Source organism: Triticum dicoccoides, chromosome 1B (genome assembly GCF_002162155.2).
Source record: "Triticum dicoccoides isolate Atlit2015 ecotype Zavitan chromosome 1B, WEW_v2.0, whole genome shotgun sequence".
Taxonomy (NCBI): Eukaryota; Viridiplantae; Streptophyta; class Magnoliopsida; order Poales; family Poaceae; genus Triticum; species Triticum dicoccoides.
The window spans coordinates 655,838,276-655,855,602 of NC_041381.1; the positions used below are offsets into that span (position 1 = coordinate 655,838,276).

At 42.1% G+C, this 17,327-nt stretch overlaps 2 protein-coding genes and 1 non-coding gene across 3 annotated transcripts; 2 read left to right on the plus strand and 1 right to left on the minus strand.

Moving 5' to 3' along the window:
- Window positions 1-6,604: 6,604 nt before the first annotated feature.
- LOC119349439 lies at window positions 6,605-9,346 on the plus strand. The gene is made up of 4 exons (XM_037617476.1): window positions 6,605-6,814; window positions 6,903-6,996; window positions 7,513-7,722; window positions 8,371-9,346. The coding sequence occupies exons 1-4, from the start codon at window positions 6,719-6,721 to the stop codon at window positions 9,078-9,080; spliced, it is 1,110 nt and encodes a 369-aa protein (XP_037473373.1). The 5' UTR covers window positions 6,605-6,718; the 3' UTR covers window positions 9,081-9,346.
- A 233-nt stretch (window positions 9,347-9,579) lies between these two features.
- Window positions 9,580-9,700, minus strand: LOC119351492. The gene has a single exon (XR_005169980.1). It is a non-coding gene; the product is annotated as a U5 spliceosomal RNA (small nuclear RNA).
- Window positions 9,701-12,169: 2,469 nt separating this feature from the next.
- On the plus strand, window positions 12,170-16,582 carry LOC119349440. Its single transcript, XM_037617477.1, has 2 exons — window positions 12,170-13,637; window positions 16,290-16,582. Exon 1 carries the CDS (start codon window positions 12,209-12,211, stop codon window positions 13,589-13,591), a length of 1,383 nt encoding a protein of 460 aa, XP_037473374.1. The 5' UTR covers window positions 12,170-12,208; the 3' UTR covers window positions 13,592-13,637; window positions 16,290-16,582.
- The last annotated feature ends 745 nt before the right edge of the window (window positions 16,583-17,327 follow it).

Here is a 17,327-nt window from a genome sequence, read left to right on the forward strand (position 1 = left end):
TGCCACACAAAATAAAACCAATGTAAGTACAGTAACTTGGAATAATCTAAAATAGATCAATACTTTCCCAAAATCACGCCTTGCATTAAGTCACAAAAAAAATCTTTCCAAAATCTCAACTAAAATAAAACTTTCCTTGCCTTCCCTTAATCATTACCAAAATCAAATCAAATTGACATGATTGGTGTTGAACCACTAGAATATATATGCCTCTGTTGCAACGCACGGGCATCTCTGAAGGAAATATGCCCTAGAGGCAATAATAAAGTTGTTATTTTATATTTCCTCATTCATGATAAAGGTTTATTATTCGTGCTAGAATTGTATTGATTGGAAACTTAAATACATGTGTGGATACATAAACAAATACCGTGTCCCTAGTGAGCCTCTACTATACTAACTCGTTGATCAAAGATGGTTAAGGTTTCCTAACCATGGACATGAGTTGTCATTTGATAACGGGATCACATCATTAGGAGAATGATGTGATGGACAAGGCCCATCCATTAGCTTAGCATAATGATCGTTCAGTTTTATTGCTATTGCTTTCTTCATGTCAAATACGTATTCCTTCAACTATGAGACTATGCAACTCCCGGATACCGGAGGAATGCCTTGTGTGCTATCAAACGTCACAACGTAACTAGGTGATTATAAAGATGCTCTACAGGTATCTCCGAAGGTGTTTGTTGAGTTGGCATAGATCGAGATTAGGATTTGTCACCCCGAGTATCGGAGAGGTATCTCTGGGCCCTCTCGGTAATACAGGAGTTAGTCACGAGGTGATGTATTATGGAACGAGTAAAGAGACTTGCCCGTAACAAGATTGAACTAGGTATGAAGATATCGACGATCGAATCTCGGGCAAGTAACATACCGATGGACAAAGGGAATTTTGTATGTTATCATAACGGTTCGATCGATAAAGATCTTCGTAGAATATGTAGGAGCCAATATGAGCATCCAGGTTCCTCTATTGGTTATTGACAGGAGAGGTGTCTTGGTCATGTCTACATAGTTCTCGAACCCCGTAGGGTCCGCACGCTTAACGTTCAATGACAATATAGTATTATATGAGTTATGTGATTTGGTGAACGAATGTTGTTCGGAGTCCCGGATGTGATCTCGGACATGACGAGGAGTCTCGAAATGGTCGAGAGGTAAAGATTGATATATAGGATGATGGTATTCGGACACCGAAAGTGTTCCGGAAGGTACCGGGTACATATCGGGTCACCGGAAGGGGTTCCGGGCACCCCCGACAAAAGATATGGGCCTTATGGGCCAAGAGGGGAAATGCACAAGCCACAAGGGGCTGGTGCGCCCCCCATATGGGCCGGCCAAGCTGGAGAAGGAAAGGGAAAGGAGGAAAGGTAAGTGTGGATTAGGATTCCCACTTCCTTCTCTCTCTCTCTCCCCTCTTTCCTCCCCCCTCCGACAAACATGGCAAGGGGGGCGCGGCCAAGGGCAGGAGCTTGAGTAGGATTCGGTCCTACTTGGGGCGCCCCTAGGCCTCTCCCCTCTCCCTTCCACCTATATATATATATATGAGGAGGGGTGCGCCTAGCACACACCAGACAATTGCCTAGCCGTGTGCGGCGCCCCCTCCACCGTTTACATCCCCGGTCATATTTTCGTAGTGCTTAGGCGAAGCCCTGCAAAGATCACTTCACCATCACCGTCACCACGCCGTCGTGCTGACGGAACTCATCTACTACCTCGATGTCTTGCTGGATCAAGAAGGCGAGGGGACGTCACCGAGCTGAACGTGTGCAGAACACGGAGGTGTCGTGCGTTCGGTACTTGATCGGTTGAAGCATGAAGAAGTTTGACTACATCAACCGCGTTGTGAAACGCTTCCGCTTACGGTCTACGAGGGTACGTAGACATATTCTCCCCCTCGTTGCTATGCATCTCCATGGATAGATCATTGCGTGTGCGTAGAATTTTTTTTGTTTTCCATGCAATGATTCCAACAATCTCTACTATTAAAGAGGGTCGGTAGCTTCGCCTCACCTCCTCCCCAGTTTTCTCCTTTCCACGCCTCCTTTAGTTTTTTCTTGATTTTTTGGTAATCTCAACCGATGCCACACAAAATGAAAACCAACGTAAATAGACCAACTTGGAATAATCTAAACAAAATTGGTACCTTTTCAAAATCACGTCCTACAATAACTCAATCAAGTTAAGTCATTATTTTCAAAATCTCAACTAAATCAGAACTTTCATTGCCTTCCCCTGCTCATACCCAAATCAAATTAAATAGATATAATTGGGCGAACCAACATGTGGTTGGATGGTTAGGAGGAGAGTGGTATCTCGAGCCCACTAGAGTTCAAGTCCTAGAGACATTGTTGCTCACATTTTCCTGAATTTATTCTAGACTTTCCGGTGATGTGTGTTCAGTGGGATGAGATGTTCCCGTCGACTAAGAAGGCGTCTGTGGCGACTTCATCAATCTCAAGATGATGTGCCGACTCACTTTTCTTGGAGGTGCTCATAGGGGTAGGGTGTGCTTGCATGTGTTCATAGGGGTGAGTGTATTCTCGTGTATATGAGCGATTTTGATTGTACTGTGTTAAAAAAATAGATACGATTGGTGTTTAATTACTAGAATATGCATGCCCTTGTTGCAACGCATGTGCAATTAGATAATATGTTTGGCATGAGACTATTCTCAATGACGCGGGTTATCTTCTATTTTTTATATAAAAATTAGATGATTTTATGTGTGTTGCAATAAGATATAAATATTTTAGTGCGTTAGCCCATGATTTACTGCCCATACTAATATGGTTGTGTAAATAAATGTTTATCAAATCATACCAATGATTTACCTATCTAACAAATTTATGATTTTATTTTGTAAGAACTTATTGGGTTACCAAGAAAACATAACTTTTTTGCGAAAAATATCAGATATGTTATGAAACTTCACCTGAAGTACAAAGCATTTCAAACATAATGAAAATTACATCAAGATTCTTAGACCACCGAACCACCACTATTGTCGTCATAACAAGTCGTCGATGCGCCGATATCGCCACTCCACTACCGGAGCATGGCACCATGATTCCCCGCCTAACACCAATGACCAGACGACGAGGAAAGGGAAGGCGAATCCATGGGATCAGTAGAAGAGCCTGGAGGGGTTGAATTCACCTTAGCTGCTGAGCATGGAGGGTTTGAGTTCACCCTAGTTGCTTACAAGTGAATGACAGTCAACAAAGTTGATATTTCTAACACCACTAGATTTAGCCACATCGACCATGCTCAATAATCATTCAAGATTTGCTCAAGTCATTCATTATTCTGTCTATTAACCCGCATATAACTAGAAATATCATCCGCCAAAAATCAAATTTACTTTGACATCACTAAAAGCACCTCTTTACTCACCATGAGATAAAGAGAGCAGTTGAGCCTTGAACGCATAATGAAAAGTACATGATGGATTACAAGCCTATACTATGTGGGGTTATGCTTCAATCCGTGTTTCTTCGTAGATCTCGATTCAAGCGGCTAGTGGCTATTCCGGTCTTCAAATCTTGTATGACGAGAGCGTTTGCAGCTGTTCCTTTTCGTTACTATCTCCGATGAACGACAATCAATCTAAGGACGAAGACTAATGTGATTTTAATTATAATATCATTTTTTACTAGTCGTTCTACATCTAGTTATCTTTCCATTTCATTGGTTGTTTTTCTTGATCATTATCAGGTCTATGATCATTTTAGTGCCCTTTTATATTATAAAAGTTAAAAGAAAGAGGTAATATCATTGGTGGTGCTTAAATTTGTCACCGATGTTCACTTTGGACCCTAAACTTGAAATAACATCTAACTGGTTTTAAAACTTGGCACAAGCCTGCAAATACGAATCCTATCTGGTAGATGTATAATGCACTGACATGGTACCACATTTTGATTAGCATGCATGTGGCGCGGTACCCACTTCTAACAGAGGGCTTGCTTTACATATGTCTCTATGACCAGCGGGCCCCACATGTCAGCACAAAGGAAAATCCCACTTAAAGATTATAGTGCCTACGATTCAAAATAGGGTCCTGCGGATTGCGAACAAAATGTGCTAGCCACTAGGCCATATATGATTTGACCTTACATAAGTGTAAATGTCCTTTTTTTTGAGAAACTATAAATGTCCTATCTATTATACAGAAACAGACCCATGTGGTTTAAATAGGCTGTAGTCAATGCGACCCATGTTAGCCTTCTTTTATTTCTTTTTAGAATTTGTAAAATTTAAGTAAATTATAATGATAGTAATAAACAAATAGTTCTAATATATGTGTGTTACAAATATTATACATACAAAAGATAAATTATTTAGCAAAATATTCAAGTAATGTTAAATAGTAATGACATATTATTTTTGAAAAATCATATAAAATAAATTTTATTTCTGGTTATAAAATGTTAGTATAGTTTATAATATCATAAATATTTGCTAAATTACAATTCATAAATATTATTTGAATTATAGAAACATTTGTATATTTATATGCACTTTTTACAATTCATAAATTTGTTGTTTAAGTATTTTTTATAATTAAAAAATATTCATAACTATGCACATTTAAGAAATATTTTTTTATAATTATTAAAATCTGACGATATTTCAGTTATTTAGAAATTATGAATATGTGTCACGAGTGAAAGTTATCACAAGACAATTTTAATAAAATTGTGAATATTTTCAAAAATCATGTGAACATTATATATATATATAAGTTATTTTATTTATACTTAACACGCAGGTATTTTAAATTTATTTTTATTACTTTGATTACAATTGACAAACTTTTTACAATTTATTTTAATAAGCTAAAATGGGCTGAACTGATTGCAACCCTTCTAAAAGGCACGCCGGTCATAGGCACCGTTATCTGTATTTTCTATTCGCCGCTCGTTGCGTCAAAATGTCGGCGCAACGCACAGGACCGGAAGATCTGGGCCGGCCACTTAGACTGTGACCACAGTGGGAGCCAACCGGTTTTGCGAACCTTCTAGATTGTTCCCAGAACCGGGTTTTTCTGTTTATTTTCTTCTACTGGCTTTTCGTTTTTTTTCTGTGTCTTTTTCTCTCCCTTTTTGTTCTTTTCTTTATCTTTTTCGTTTATTTTTTCCTTTTTTCTCTTTCAAGCGCGATTTTATTTTCATGTTTAAAAAATATTTCAAATATTAATCAGAATATCAAGAAATATTCTTGTTTAAAAAATAATCGGATTTTTTAAAAAAAATTCATAGTTTCAAATTCTGTTCACATTTCTAAAAAATGTTCCTTTTTCAAATATTTGTAATTCCAAAATGTTCAAAAGTTCCGCAAAATATCAAATTTTCAAATTTTGTTCACAACTTCCAAAAATTGTCTGTATTTCGAAATTTGTTCATGTTTTCGAAAAATATTTGGAGTTTCAAAATTTTGTTCGTGTTTTCAGGAAAGTTTAGTGTTTCAATTTTTTTCGTTTTTCTAAAAATTGTTCGGCATTTGTAAATTTGTTTGTGTTTTGAATAAAAATGGTGTTTTAAATTTAAAAAATAGTTCACACTTTCAAAAAAATGTTTGGAATTTCAAAATTTATTCGTGTTTGTAAAATGTTGAGACTTTCAAAAAATTAATGTTTCCAAAATTTGTTCAGAATTTCTAAATTTGTTCATGTTTTCAAAGAAGTTCGGAGTTTCAAAATTTGCTCGTGTTTTAGTTTTTCGGAGTTTAAAGTTTTTGTTCTCATTTTTCACTATACTTCATAATTCCAAAAAGGTGTTCCAAATTTTCAAAGAGTGTTCGCGTTTTCAAAACATTGTTCGCATTTTGAAAAGAAATTGGAATTTGATAAATTGTTTGTGTTTCTTAAAATATTGAGTAATGGTCATTTATGCTACTGCAGTTTGTTCTTTAGACTTGGTGCTACTCATTTCCACATCCGTGTATACAGTTCGGCTGGCTGGCGCTGTATCGACCGCAACAGAAGGTCTGGAGATCGAACTCGAGGTTGCGCATTCTTTCTATTTCACATTTTTTGCGCCCAACCAATCACTAAGAGTTTTACTCCAATGGGCCGGCCCAAGTGCGCACGCTATCTGCGAAGAGGCGTCTGTTTGCCGCAGAATGCGGTAAATAGAAGGTCCCGTCGGTGGATATGAGAAACCAAATCGCCAGTATGATTGCAAGCATAACATCGCGAGTTCAAATCCGATGGGCCATAAATTTTTATCCTTTATTTTCCCTTTGTGCTGACAAATGGGCCCACTGGACATAGAGACTTTTAGCCATTTGTTGTAAGTGGGTTTCATGTTACGTGCGCATGCTGATTAAAAATACGGTGCCACATCAGCGCATTATACGTCTAGATGAGATTATCATCATATTTACATATTTGTGCCAAGTTTTAGAAGCAGTTTGAGGTATTTTTCAAATTCGACACTAAAGTGAACATCGATGGCGAGTTTAAGCTCCTCTAAAAGAAAATAGATATTGGCGAGAAGGAAGCACGAATCTTAAAAAGAAAATAGATATTGGCGAGAAGGAAGCACGAATCTTAAAGCGCACATCGCGACGACTAACATCGGGCGGCCCAAAGCCTTCACAGAATAAACCCTGGGCCTCCGACCGCCGCCCCTCTCCTACTCCTCCTCGCCGTCCTCCTAACCCAGGCGCCGCGCCGCCGCCGCCGCCGCCACATCCTCCGCCCGCCGCCATGTCGAAGAAAGGAGGTAAAAAGGCCGCGGCAGGCGGCGGCGAGCTGTCCCGCTTCCTGCAGCCGCACCTCCAGACCATCACGGACACCCTCCAGGTAGGTACCCGGTGAATCCCCGGTTTCACCGCGCGGCGCTAATCCTGCTCGGAGCTCCCTCGTTTGACTTGCTCTCCCGCTCTCGCAGATGATGTCGGAGGCGGCTCCCGGGGGATTGGAGCGGACGGAGTGGTCGGAGGTAGTCGCGCTCGGCGATGTGGTGTCCAGGCAGGCCACCGTCGGTGAGTCTGAAACCGGGCTGAATTCCCTAGATTAAGTTTGTGCGCTGGGGTGACAATCATCGCGTGCAGTCAGAGCTGTTAGGGTCTCTCTGAGTGAGCGCTGATTCGTTTCAGTTGCTTGGCATGCCCGATAGGATCACAAATTAGGAAAATTTTAGGCGTTTTATCTGAATTTAGAATTTTGTGCTTGCTCAAGAAGCCAATTAGCTGCAGTACATATGCTTTGGCCGCTGTATGCAGCAGAGTAAATATTTTGTACTCCCTCCGTCCCAAAATTCTTGTCTTAGATTTGTCTAAACACGGATGTATCAAGTTAAGTTTTAGTATTAGATACATCAGTATCTAGACAAATCGAAGACAAGAATTCTGGGACGGAGGGAGTAGTATTTTGTTTCTGTCTAGTGCTCACTGCTGCAATTCATGTTGTCCATATGGTTGTGTGATATTGCTTTCTTGCCGGTGATTTATCTCTGCCTGTGTTCACATATTGCTGGTATATGCCTGTTTTCGATGTAGCTGGGATGGTCTGGAGCGGAGACTTGCCTGGTGTGGAAACGCTCAAGGAGAACATTGCTGCGTATTTCAACGTCCTGCAGGGTTTCCTTTTGGCTTGCCATGGAAGCACCGTCGGTGCTGGTCCTACTCTTCACAAGTATATCACTAGTTCTGCAAAGGGCGTGGTGGATGCCAGCTTCTCGTTGTTCAAGCTAGCTGTTTCTGCCTACGGTATGTGACATCCAACATCATTATGTAGCTTATCTCAAGGTACTGACGTATATCTAGAGAAGGTGAAGCAACTTGTGTGATGGATAACTAACAGGACTAAACTTGCTGATCTAATTTTCATATAGCTAAGTGGAAAGTAGTAGCTTACATATCTGGTGTGTGACATCCTGATTTAGCTTATATCAAGATGCTGCCATATATCTTGTGAAGGTGACCCAACTTTTGGGTCATGAATAACTAACATGACTGAACTTGCTGATCTAATTTTCATATAGCTAAAGTGGAAAGTAGTAATCTACATATCGGGTGGTGTTGGTTGCCTGTTTTGTTGTTATTTCTAGTTCTAATTTTCATATAGCTAAAGTGGAAAGTAGTAACCTACATATTGGGTGGTGTTGGTTGCCTGTTTTGTTGCGATTTCTAGTTCATGAATTGGAAGTAGTACCGTAACAGTTAGTAAAAGATATGTGAAATATCAACAAAAAGGGACAATCTTGCCTAGTGCTTTCATACCGTTCTGAGATATTGTGTATGATTTTTTTTTTTCAGCTTAGTGCTGCTGAAGGACAATGTTTTAAATCCGCATAATTTTCTTCATGTTTTAAATGGTCAGAATCAGGTCTAAATATGCTTGTTTGTGACATGCAGAATCTGGCAGTCCTGACCGGAAAACAATCATACCTCCAGTGACAGGAACTGTATGGGAAGCTTGTCTTGCTCTTAAGAAGGTGCCTGCAACCAATTGTATGGCCATAGGGCGAGCTATGACCCAAATATGCGTATGTCTGAAGGATATCCTACGGGAGATGAAAGAACTCCCGATTGGTGATTCTGATGGTACCAAAGCTGAAAAATCGTCCAACGGAGATGTCGCCATGAGCTTTTCAGATAAGGACGAATCGTTCTCTGATCTTGAGGAAGATGAAGGCTTCACTGAGGAGGAGATAGCCGTCGCCAAGTTGATTATCGCTGTTACAGCAGATTCGCTTGACGCGGTGAAAGAAACTATCCGTTTCATCACTAGTTTGCTCAAGAGCTCTGGCAACCAAAGCGGTGCTCCTGAGGATAAGGTGGAGTCCATGGAGAATTTGCTGAGCCACTGCAGGGACGTTGCTGACCAGGTTAATGAGCTTGGGGCCTCCGTGTATGCACAAGACCCATCTGAAATGAAGTCAGCCATAAAAAGACTGTACGTTGGCATCACAGGGATGTGCCAGGAAATAGCGGGCCTCGGTGGCTCGCCCAAGAACGCATATGCAGCCTTCAGTGGATTTGAGAAGTCGTTGAAAGCTCTTGAGGAAGAGATAGGTGAGGATGTTGTGGACGAAATGAAAAATCTTACCATCAGCCCATCCTGATTGTTGAAGTAGAAGACTTGTTTTATGCTATTATGCCCTCTAGTTTGTAGTAGCAGTGTTTTGATGCATCTTCTAGTTGGAGTTGTGAAGCTTGTATTGTTCAACCGAATGGCAGAGTGCATAGTTATTTCAAGTGAACAAGAGAATGCTTAGTGCTTAGTGTGGTATTGGAATTCCTGGTGTGTTAAGGCAGTATGACTAGTTGTAATATATACAAAGTTGGTACTACATAATTTTGGGTGCTGTAATATCCAAGGTTGATTATAGGTGCACTCTGGTAGTTACCCGATGAATCCTAAGGACCCCCTGATTGTCACTAGCTTCTTTTAAAATTTTGTTTGAATATACTTTAGTGCCATTTTTTTTTTGCTTGGGATGGGTTAATTGGTTGTATTAACAAAATATGAGCGCTACTGTTTTGTTTTTTTTTGAACAATTCCAAATAACAAGGTGATGTGAAGCACATTTTTAGTTCAATTTTCAGTGCGGTTTTGTTGGGGCCCTTCCTGATGAAGGAGGGCACCCTCAAAAAATTAGCGTATGCTGCTATTTGTGGCGTGCACACGGTATTCTTTAGTAAAAGGCGAAAGAATAGTTCGCTTTGTGCTCACCACGCAGCTCCGTGATCTTTGACAGAGCGGCTGCATTCCTTCTTGTATATCTCAGCTGCAACTCCATCCTTAGGAGCTAAGCGGTATGGTACTAATCATAAAACCCGTCGCCAGCTGCGCGCTTACCTTCTCGTGCTGCTGCTTAATTAACAAATTACCATGTTCAGCCTGGGTCCAACAGCCCACTCGGATGCATTGATTGGCTTGGTCTACGGAAGTTCGGGCCATGTCATCGAACGGGAGAGCAACTAGTTAACGAGCGCTTCTTCGAGAGCCTCGCAACGATCAGCACCACTTGTCGCGCTCTCAGCCATTCGCCACGTGTCACGCTTTAGGCGCTCCCTCCAGATTTTGTTTTTTAATTTTTCCGTATGCCTTTTCGGCTTTTTAAACAGTTTTTTTGGGTTTTTTGATGTTTTGGTTTTTCTCCGGTCTTCCTTAGCTTTTAGATAAAAAAAATCATTTTTTTTGCGTGAAAAAAACGCATTTTCTTTTTTTTCCGTGAAAGTCACGGTTTTTATTCCGCGAGAGGCACGGTTGTGCTTTAGCGAGAGTCACGGCCGTGCCTTTCCAAAAAGGGAAAAAACGTGTCTTTTGGTTTTTTAATTCGCGAGAGTCACGGTTTTGCTTCCGCGAGAGGCACGGTTGTGCTTTCGCGAGCACAGCCGTGCCTCTCGGAAAGGGAAAAACAAAACAAGTTTTCTGTTTTTTTTCTTTCGCGAGAGTCACGTTTTGCTTCCGCGAGAGGCACGGTTGTGCTTTCCCGAGAGTCACGACCGTGCCTCTCGGAAAGGGAAACAATACGCGTTTTTTGTTTTTTCTTTCGCGGGAGTCACGGTTTTTTGCTTTCGCGAGAGGCACGGTTGTGCTTTCGCGAGAGTCACGGTCGTGCCTCTCAGAAACGAAAAAAAACGCGTTGTTTTTTTCCTTCCATGAGAGTCACGGTTTTGCTTCCACGAGAGGCACGGTTGTGATTTCACGAGAGGCGCGGGCGTGCCTCTTTCGGAAAGGGAAAAACCCGTGCTTCCGCTTTTTTTCGTCCGGTTTTTTTTGTAAAAAAAAGTTCGTCAAAATTTATCAACATGGGATCTAGTTTTGAAGATCTCGATGCGAGGAATCCAATGGGGAAAACAGTTCGAGATTTGGACGCACGGTTTAAGAGATAAAACGTTTTGAATAAACGGATCTACGAAAAAAGGGAAAACTCACAGGTTGCAACAAGTGGCGCGCTGCATGTGCGCCACTTGTTGTGACCTGGGAAAGTGGAGTGTTCTTGGCAACGAGTGCTCCTTAATTAGTGATTTCGATTGAAAGGCCTCACCAATAATAATGTCGAATGCTTCAAAGACAACTAAAAGTTAAAAAATGTACTTGAAACCCATTTGTCTAAATTTAGCTAAAAAAAATCAGCTTGCATTTGTTGGGTTCTTCCTCGCAAGGAAAATGCTTTAGAAAAAAGAGTACGTTGTTCTCAGGACGAAGCCAGAAAAAATGAGCACCGGTGTCAGCCACTACAAAAAAAACAGGCAACAAACCAATGATATATTTTTTGTTATATAGAAAGTTTGTCATACCGAGTATTGGTTGAGCGAAGTCATCAAACCAGCAAAATAAGCACCAACTTTAGAAGTTGATAACCAAAGGAAAAAAATGGATTGTTCTTATTGTCCACAAACAATTTAGACAATAAAAATAATGCTTCAATAAGCTCTCCAAGTAAAAAGCAGCGAAAGAGTTTATTTATGCTTTATAGTAACACCAACATTTGATACATGATTTTGTGTTAGTGGCCTTGAAGTCCCTGTTCATTTGGTAGTGCTTGAACAAAAATCTGTCGTGACTCCTAATGAGTCAATGAAGAGAAATGCAAAAAAAAGGTGAGGAATTTTAGCATGGAGGTAACTCATGATTTGTTTTTATTTTATTTTTCAAGTTATGTTTTGAATTTATACTTGATTTTTTTGAAAACATAGATTCATATTGCGGCTACATACTAATTTTCGCCTTTTTTTACACGGTACAGATGCAAGCGCCTCATACATACGTGTATACACGCATCCTTATGAATGCACACACGCACACCCTACTTTTATGAGCACATCCGAGAGACTGAGCCGGCATATCATCTTGAGATTTATGAAGCCACCGTAGGCGCTTCGTCGTCAACGGGAACGTTTCCTCTAACTGAAAGTGCATCGCCGGGAATCCTGAAATAAATTCAGGAATAATGCAAGCACCGAAACTTGAACCTTGGTGGAGTAGGGATACCACTGTCCGTCTAACCATCCAACCACAGGTTGATCGCAATTTTCGCCTATTAAAACAGTTTACAGTATACAAACCGTATCACCGTATGAACCCCGCAAACTGAACGGAAACTTGGACTATTTGCCTACATGGGCTCAAAGCACGAATCATGGACTTGGGCTTGGGCCATGATGCGTAACAAAGTTAGCCCACCAGCCAGGATGCAGAATCTCCATCACTCACTCCATCGACTCCTTCCACTCCCGAGCAATGGGGACTCAACTGCTGCCGGCGGCGGCGGCGGCGGCTGCACCTCCAGCAAAACGCCCGTCGATCCCGTCCACCACCACCACTAGCATCACCACCGCCGCCAACGGAAGCACCACCACCACCACCAAAACCACCTCCACCTCCGCCGATGGCACCACTACCATCACAATCACCACCACAACCACGGCCACGGCCACCGCCACCACCACTATATCGTCCCTCAGAGAAGACGACCTCCGTGAGATCTTCCTCCGCCTCCCGGACCTCCGGGCCCTCATCCGCGCCGCGCTCACCTGCCGCGCATGGCTCGGCGCCGTCCGCGCCTCCCGGCCCTTCCGCCGCCTGTTCCGCGCCCTCCACCCGGCGCCGCTGCTCGGGCTCTTCATCCCAATCGACGGCAGCGCCACCCCCTCCTTCGCCCCGCTGCGCCGCCGCTCAGATCCGGACGTCACCGCCGCCCTCCGCGGCGGCGACTTCTTCCTCACCTCCCTCCCGCTCGAGGCCGACCCGCCCAAGGGCTGGGGCCTCATGGACTGCCGCGGCGGCTACCTCCTCCTATGGAACACGCTCTCCCTCGCCGCCGTGAACCCCATGACCTGGGCCGTGGACATCATCCCGATGCCCGGCGACGATGTCAAGGCTGGGAGTCGCCGCCATTTCTCCTTCCTTGGTTTCCATCTGCTGTGCTCCGATGAGCACCCCTCGTCGTTCCGCGTGGTCTGCGTCTGCTCGAACCCGCGAAGGGTCCGTGCCGCCGTCTTCTCGTCGGAGACGTGGGATTGGGTCGTCCACCCGTGGGTGCACGTCGGCGGTAACCGCAGCCTGAAGTTCAATGCTGGTACGCTGGCGAATGGTTCCATTTACTGGCCTGTCGACGGTGAACCCCGCACGATTAGGATAAACACGGCCACCATGGATGTCTCCTCTGTGGATCTACCCTCTGAAGTGAAGGTGCACGGATTCAATTTCAGCGCCGGGGACACCAAGGATGGCCAACTATGCATCGTCTATGAATCGGATTTCTTCCTTCATGTTTGGATCCGTGGCGTGGACGGTGATGGAATCGAGATTTGGGTCCCGCACACTGTAATCGATTTGAGTGCAGAAATTGATCGGGTCACTCATGGGTTCGCTCTCGACTTGCACGGCGACCTCAAGGTTATGGAAGTTAGGTCTGGATACATCTACTTGTCCACGACATGCTTGACCCCTGCTGGCACACTCCACTGCTGGTTCTTCTCCCTTTCATTGGAGACCCTGGTGCTTGAGTTACTGGTCTCGGGGAAATTTGACGGTTGTGCCCATCTGTATAATATGGCCTGGCCTCCTTCTTTGGTTGCTGATGATGGGAGCACTGGACATGAAGTTGAAGGTTCTCATTGAAGTCTGCAGCTGTTTGTCATACGAGGAAATGGATGGAAGTGTGTGGGTATGAGCTAACCCTTAGTATTAGTTTTTTATGCAAAATGATGTCTAGTTGGCATTGAAAACTGGAAGATCATTCCTTTCTATCTTAAGTGATGGTTATTCCCATAGAAACCTTTAGATGCTTTAAAACTATTGGTACTCCCTCCATCCCATAATAAAAGAGCATTTTTTGCACTATATTATGGGACGGAGGGAGTAAATTTTATGGAAGATTGGATTTTCATCTGGTGCAAACTTCCTATGGACTAGTACTGCTATGTTGCATTTGCTGCTAGGCCCGATTAACTAATTTGTTTCAACCTTTTGTGTTCGAGTTCATCATTTATTTGAGAGAAAAACACAAGACTGCTAGTTCTGGAAAGTAATGGTTATTAATTACTCTGTTGATGCAAAATGATAAGTATATATTTAGCATTGAAACCTGGATTGTATAAGTAATGGTTATTGCCATATAAACCCTTAGCTGCTTTAAAACTATTGGTAGTACATTTCTGGAGCTAATGAATTTTATGGAAGATGGGATTTTGATCTGCTGCAAACTTTCTGTGGAATAGTTATGATATGTTGCATTTGCTGCTAGGCCTTTTGACTAATTTATTTCTAGTGTTTGTGTTTGAGTTGGTCATTTATTGAGAGAAAAACACAAGATTGCTAGTTCTGGGAAGTAATTATGATAAGCTCTGAATACAATGAACTTTCGAACATGCATATGTGGTTCTTACAGTTTTCTTGTTTTACTTTTATTTTATCAGTTTTCCTCTTTGACGATGCAAATTTTCTTGTTTTCCATTTCTTTCGCTGCACAATCTCTTAATGTTTGAGAATATCTGGTTCTCAGCCTTTGTTGTTCTTTGTTGCACGCAGGGGGGCTAATAATATAAACCGGCTTCTAAGTCCTTAACTTCCTTTTGTTGAATATATGCTCGCCACCTAACTCATATGACCCTGACCCTTTCCTCACAATATTTGTTGTTCATTGTGTATGCCAATTGTCATGGGTGAATATATACAAACGTATTAGACAGATGTGATAGGCATGAAACATACCCAGAATCTTGAGGTTTGTGAAGCTGTTGAAATCTTGATAATCCTTAGGTACAACCAGACTTTTGGACAAATACCCCCTTTTGATAATCATTATACTGTATCAAAGCATGTTATGTGTACCTTATCCTGCCTTTTATTCTGTAGTGTTCATGCCTGTCAGTCGTGCTATCACATGCCTTTAGTTGAGTTGGAGTACCTCATTCAGCAGACAGTAAATCTGCCAGGTGGTTCACTACAAATCTGCCAGTTGCAGCACTGTTAGTAAAATCTTCTAGGTGGTTTAGTACAGATCTTCATATATATATCTCTTTGATCATCGGCAGTTGTAACAGGGTGATAGTGATATTGACATATGGCTAGTGTGCAGTTGAGAAATTGTTTGTGTACGAACAAGTCTGCCTCATGCAGTGATTTCATTAGTTATCTAATCTTTGGCCTTGGTTGCCATTATGGACTTGTCTATCTTGTTACACAGAGAAAGTACTGTAGCATTTGTGGGCACTTCATTTCCCAAATTGGTTTATGGGTTTATGAGAAAGGAGATTATCGCTTCTGTGCTCCAGTATGGATTTATGGGAACCGATCCTTTCTCTCCTTCTCAGTTTGGTCCCTTTGCTGATCCGTTTGCAGTGTTGTTAGGGTAATGGGTCACCCCCTTCGGTTCCCAGCTCGGGCACCTTTTAGGTACTGCTTGCGCTGCAACTGGCTTGTGGTTGCTGCTACTAGTTCCAAACAGACCAAGAAATCTGAATTTCTTCTTTATCCTCCTTTGAATGTTCAATTGAATGAACTTTGCTCTTTTGTTGCTGATTTAAATCTCTCTACTGAACCTGATTATATAGTCTTGTCACTGGGGTAAAAAAAAAAGCTTTGCTACTAAGTCTGTTTATGAGCATCTCGAGAGCTCATTGCTGGCTGTGATTTTAAATGGATTTGAAGAGCCAAAATCCCTTTAAAAAAATCAGATTTTCTTCTGGCAATTATTGCAAGACGCTGTTTAGACTAGTGATATTATGAAAAGAAGAAATTGGGCTGGTAACCCAAAGTGCTCCTTTTGCTATGAGAGGAAAACCTCCCAAGATCTCTTCTTCATTTGTCCTGTTGCTAGGATTGCTTGGCGTACAGTAGGTTCCGTCTTCGGGACTGAGCTTTGTCCTTAGCAATTTATGGCAATTTTACTCTTGGTGCTACATGTTTTTACCTGATGGTGCAAAGTTTTATACATTTGGTCTTGCAACAGTGTGCTGGGCAGTCTGAAATTGCCGAAATCGTGCAACCTTTGAGTTTAAATATCCTAGATCGCCATTTGAAGTGGTGCTGGGCAACCTTTGAGTTTAAATATCTTAGATCGCCATTGGGGATTGCTTTGCATACAGTAGGTTCTGTCTTCAGGACTGAGCTTTGTCCTTAACAACTTATGGCAATTTTACCCTTGGCGCTACATGTTTTTACCTGATGGTGTAAAGTTCTATACGTTTGGTCTTGCAGCAGTGTTCTGGGCAATCTGAAATTGCCACAATCGTGCAACCTTTGAGTTTAATTAAATATCCTAGATCTCTATTTGAAGTGGCGTTTTCCTCTTGTGTATTTCTTAAATATTGGGCAGGACTACTGAAGTAGTAAGATCAGGGAGCTATGGAGCGTGGTGCGATGATGCTCAGGAAGAACGCCACCAATATGATGGGGATCTGTACAGCGGTGCCTTAACCGTGGAGCTGCCAGGATCCATTTGGAGGCCTTGTAACCCAGTGTTTATTTATTTTTCTGTCTCATTGCTCCTTTGTGAGCGCCGAACTCCTTGCTCCTGCGCGAACCTTAAACTGTTGTTGGATAGTGGTGTGGTCTGGTTTTCGCCCCACAGTGGGTGTTTTGATTGCGAGCGCTTTCCTGCCCATTTAACTCTCTTTGGTTTCCTCTTGTGTATTTCCATTATTCAGTTAGTGGAAAGATTTATGCCTGGTTCAAAAACAAGATAAATTGTTTTTTTTTTCAAAGCTTCAAAAACAAAATAAGTGGTAAAAGTTCAGAGGAGACCTTGGTGAACAGAGGAGCCGCCAGCGATGTTGTTTGGCTGCTGTGTGATGTCCAGTTGGCAGATGTTTCGCTGGAGTCATAAACTCAAAGGAACGAAGGTAATAATTCCAAAATAAATTATTCCAGCACTTTGGCAAAACAAATCATAGCTGCTTTAGATGCACGCATTCATGTACATAGATAATCACAGATGTTGCCTAACACTTCAGCAAACCAATACAAGCTGGAAATTTTAGTTCCCAGATTTTCGCCCAGTTCTTGGGCGAACCAAGATATAGCTCTTCCATATGCACTTTCATACTTGTTCCATTTTTCAACTAGAACTAGAATATGCATGCCGGAAGGTAGCAGAAGTCCATCAAAACGAATGTTTGGAACCAAAGAGATGACAAGATAAACAGGTACCATCTCTTAGAAGCGCATCAAAACGGTCGACAACATTTGCATAGTGAGCTATCAAAGGGATCAGCTATCCACATATCATGGGTGTGCCTCTTGTTGATAAAAAACATGTCCTCATCACTATTATTATATCTCTCAAAATCGAACCAGGCATCTCGAGAAGCGCTGTTATCCAGTAGTAGCTTTGTGCGCTGATCGGCCATCCATT

What these genes read in the sequence shown, in the direction of transcription:
- LOC119349439 (XM_037617476.1), top strand. Translation starts at nt 6,719, where the DNA reads ATGTCGAAGAAAGGAGGTAAAAAGGCCGCGGCAGGCGGCGGCGAGCTG. An exon ending in CCATCACGGACACCCTCCAG is followed by an intron (nt 6,815 to 6,902) that starts GTAGGTACCCGG and finishes CCGCTCTCGCAG; the next exon opens with ATGATGTCGGAGGCGGCTCC. An exon ending in GTCCAGGCAGGCCACCGTCG is followed by an intron (nt 6,997 to 7,512) that starts GTGAGTCTGAAA and finishes TTTTCGATGTAG; the next exon opens with CTGGGATGGTCTGGAGCGGA.
- LOC119349440 (XM_037617477.1), top strand. Translation starts at nt 12,209, where the DNA reads ATGGGGACTCAACTGCTGCCGGCGGCGGCGGCGGCGGCTGCACCTCCA.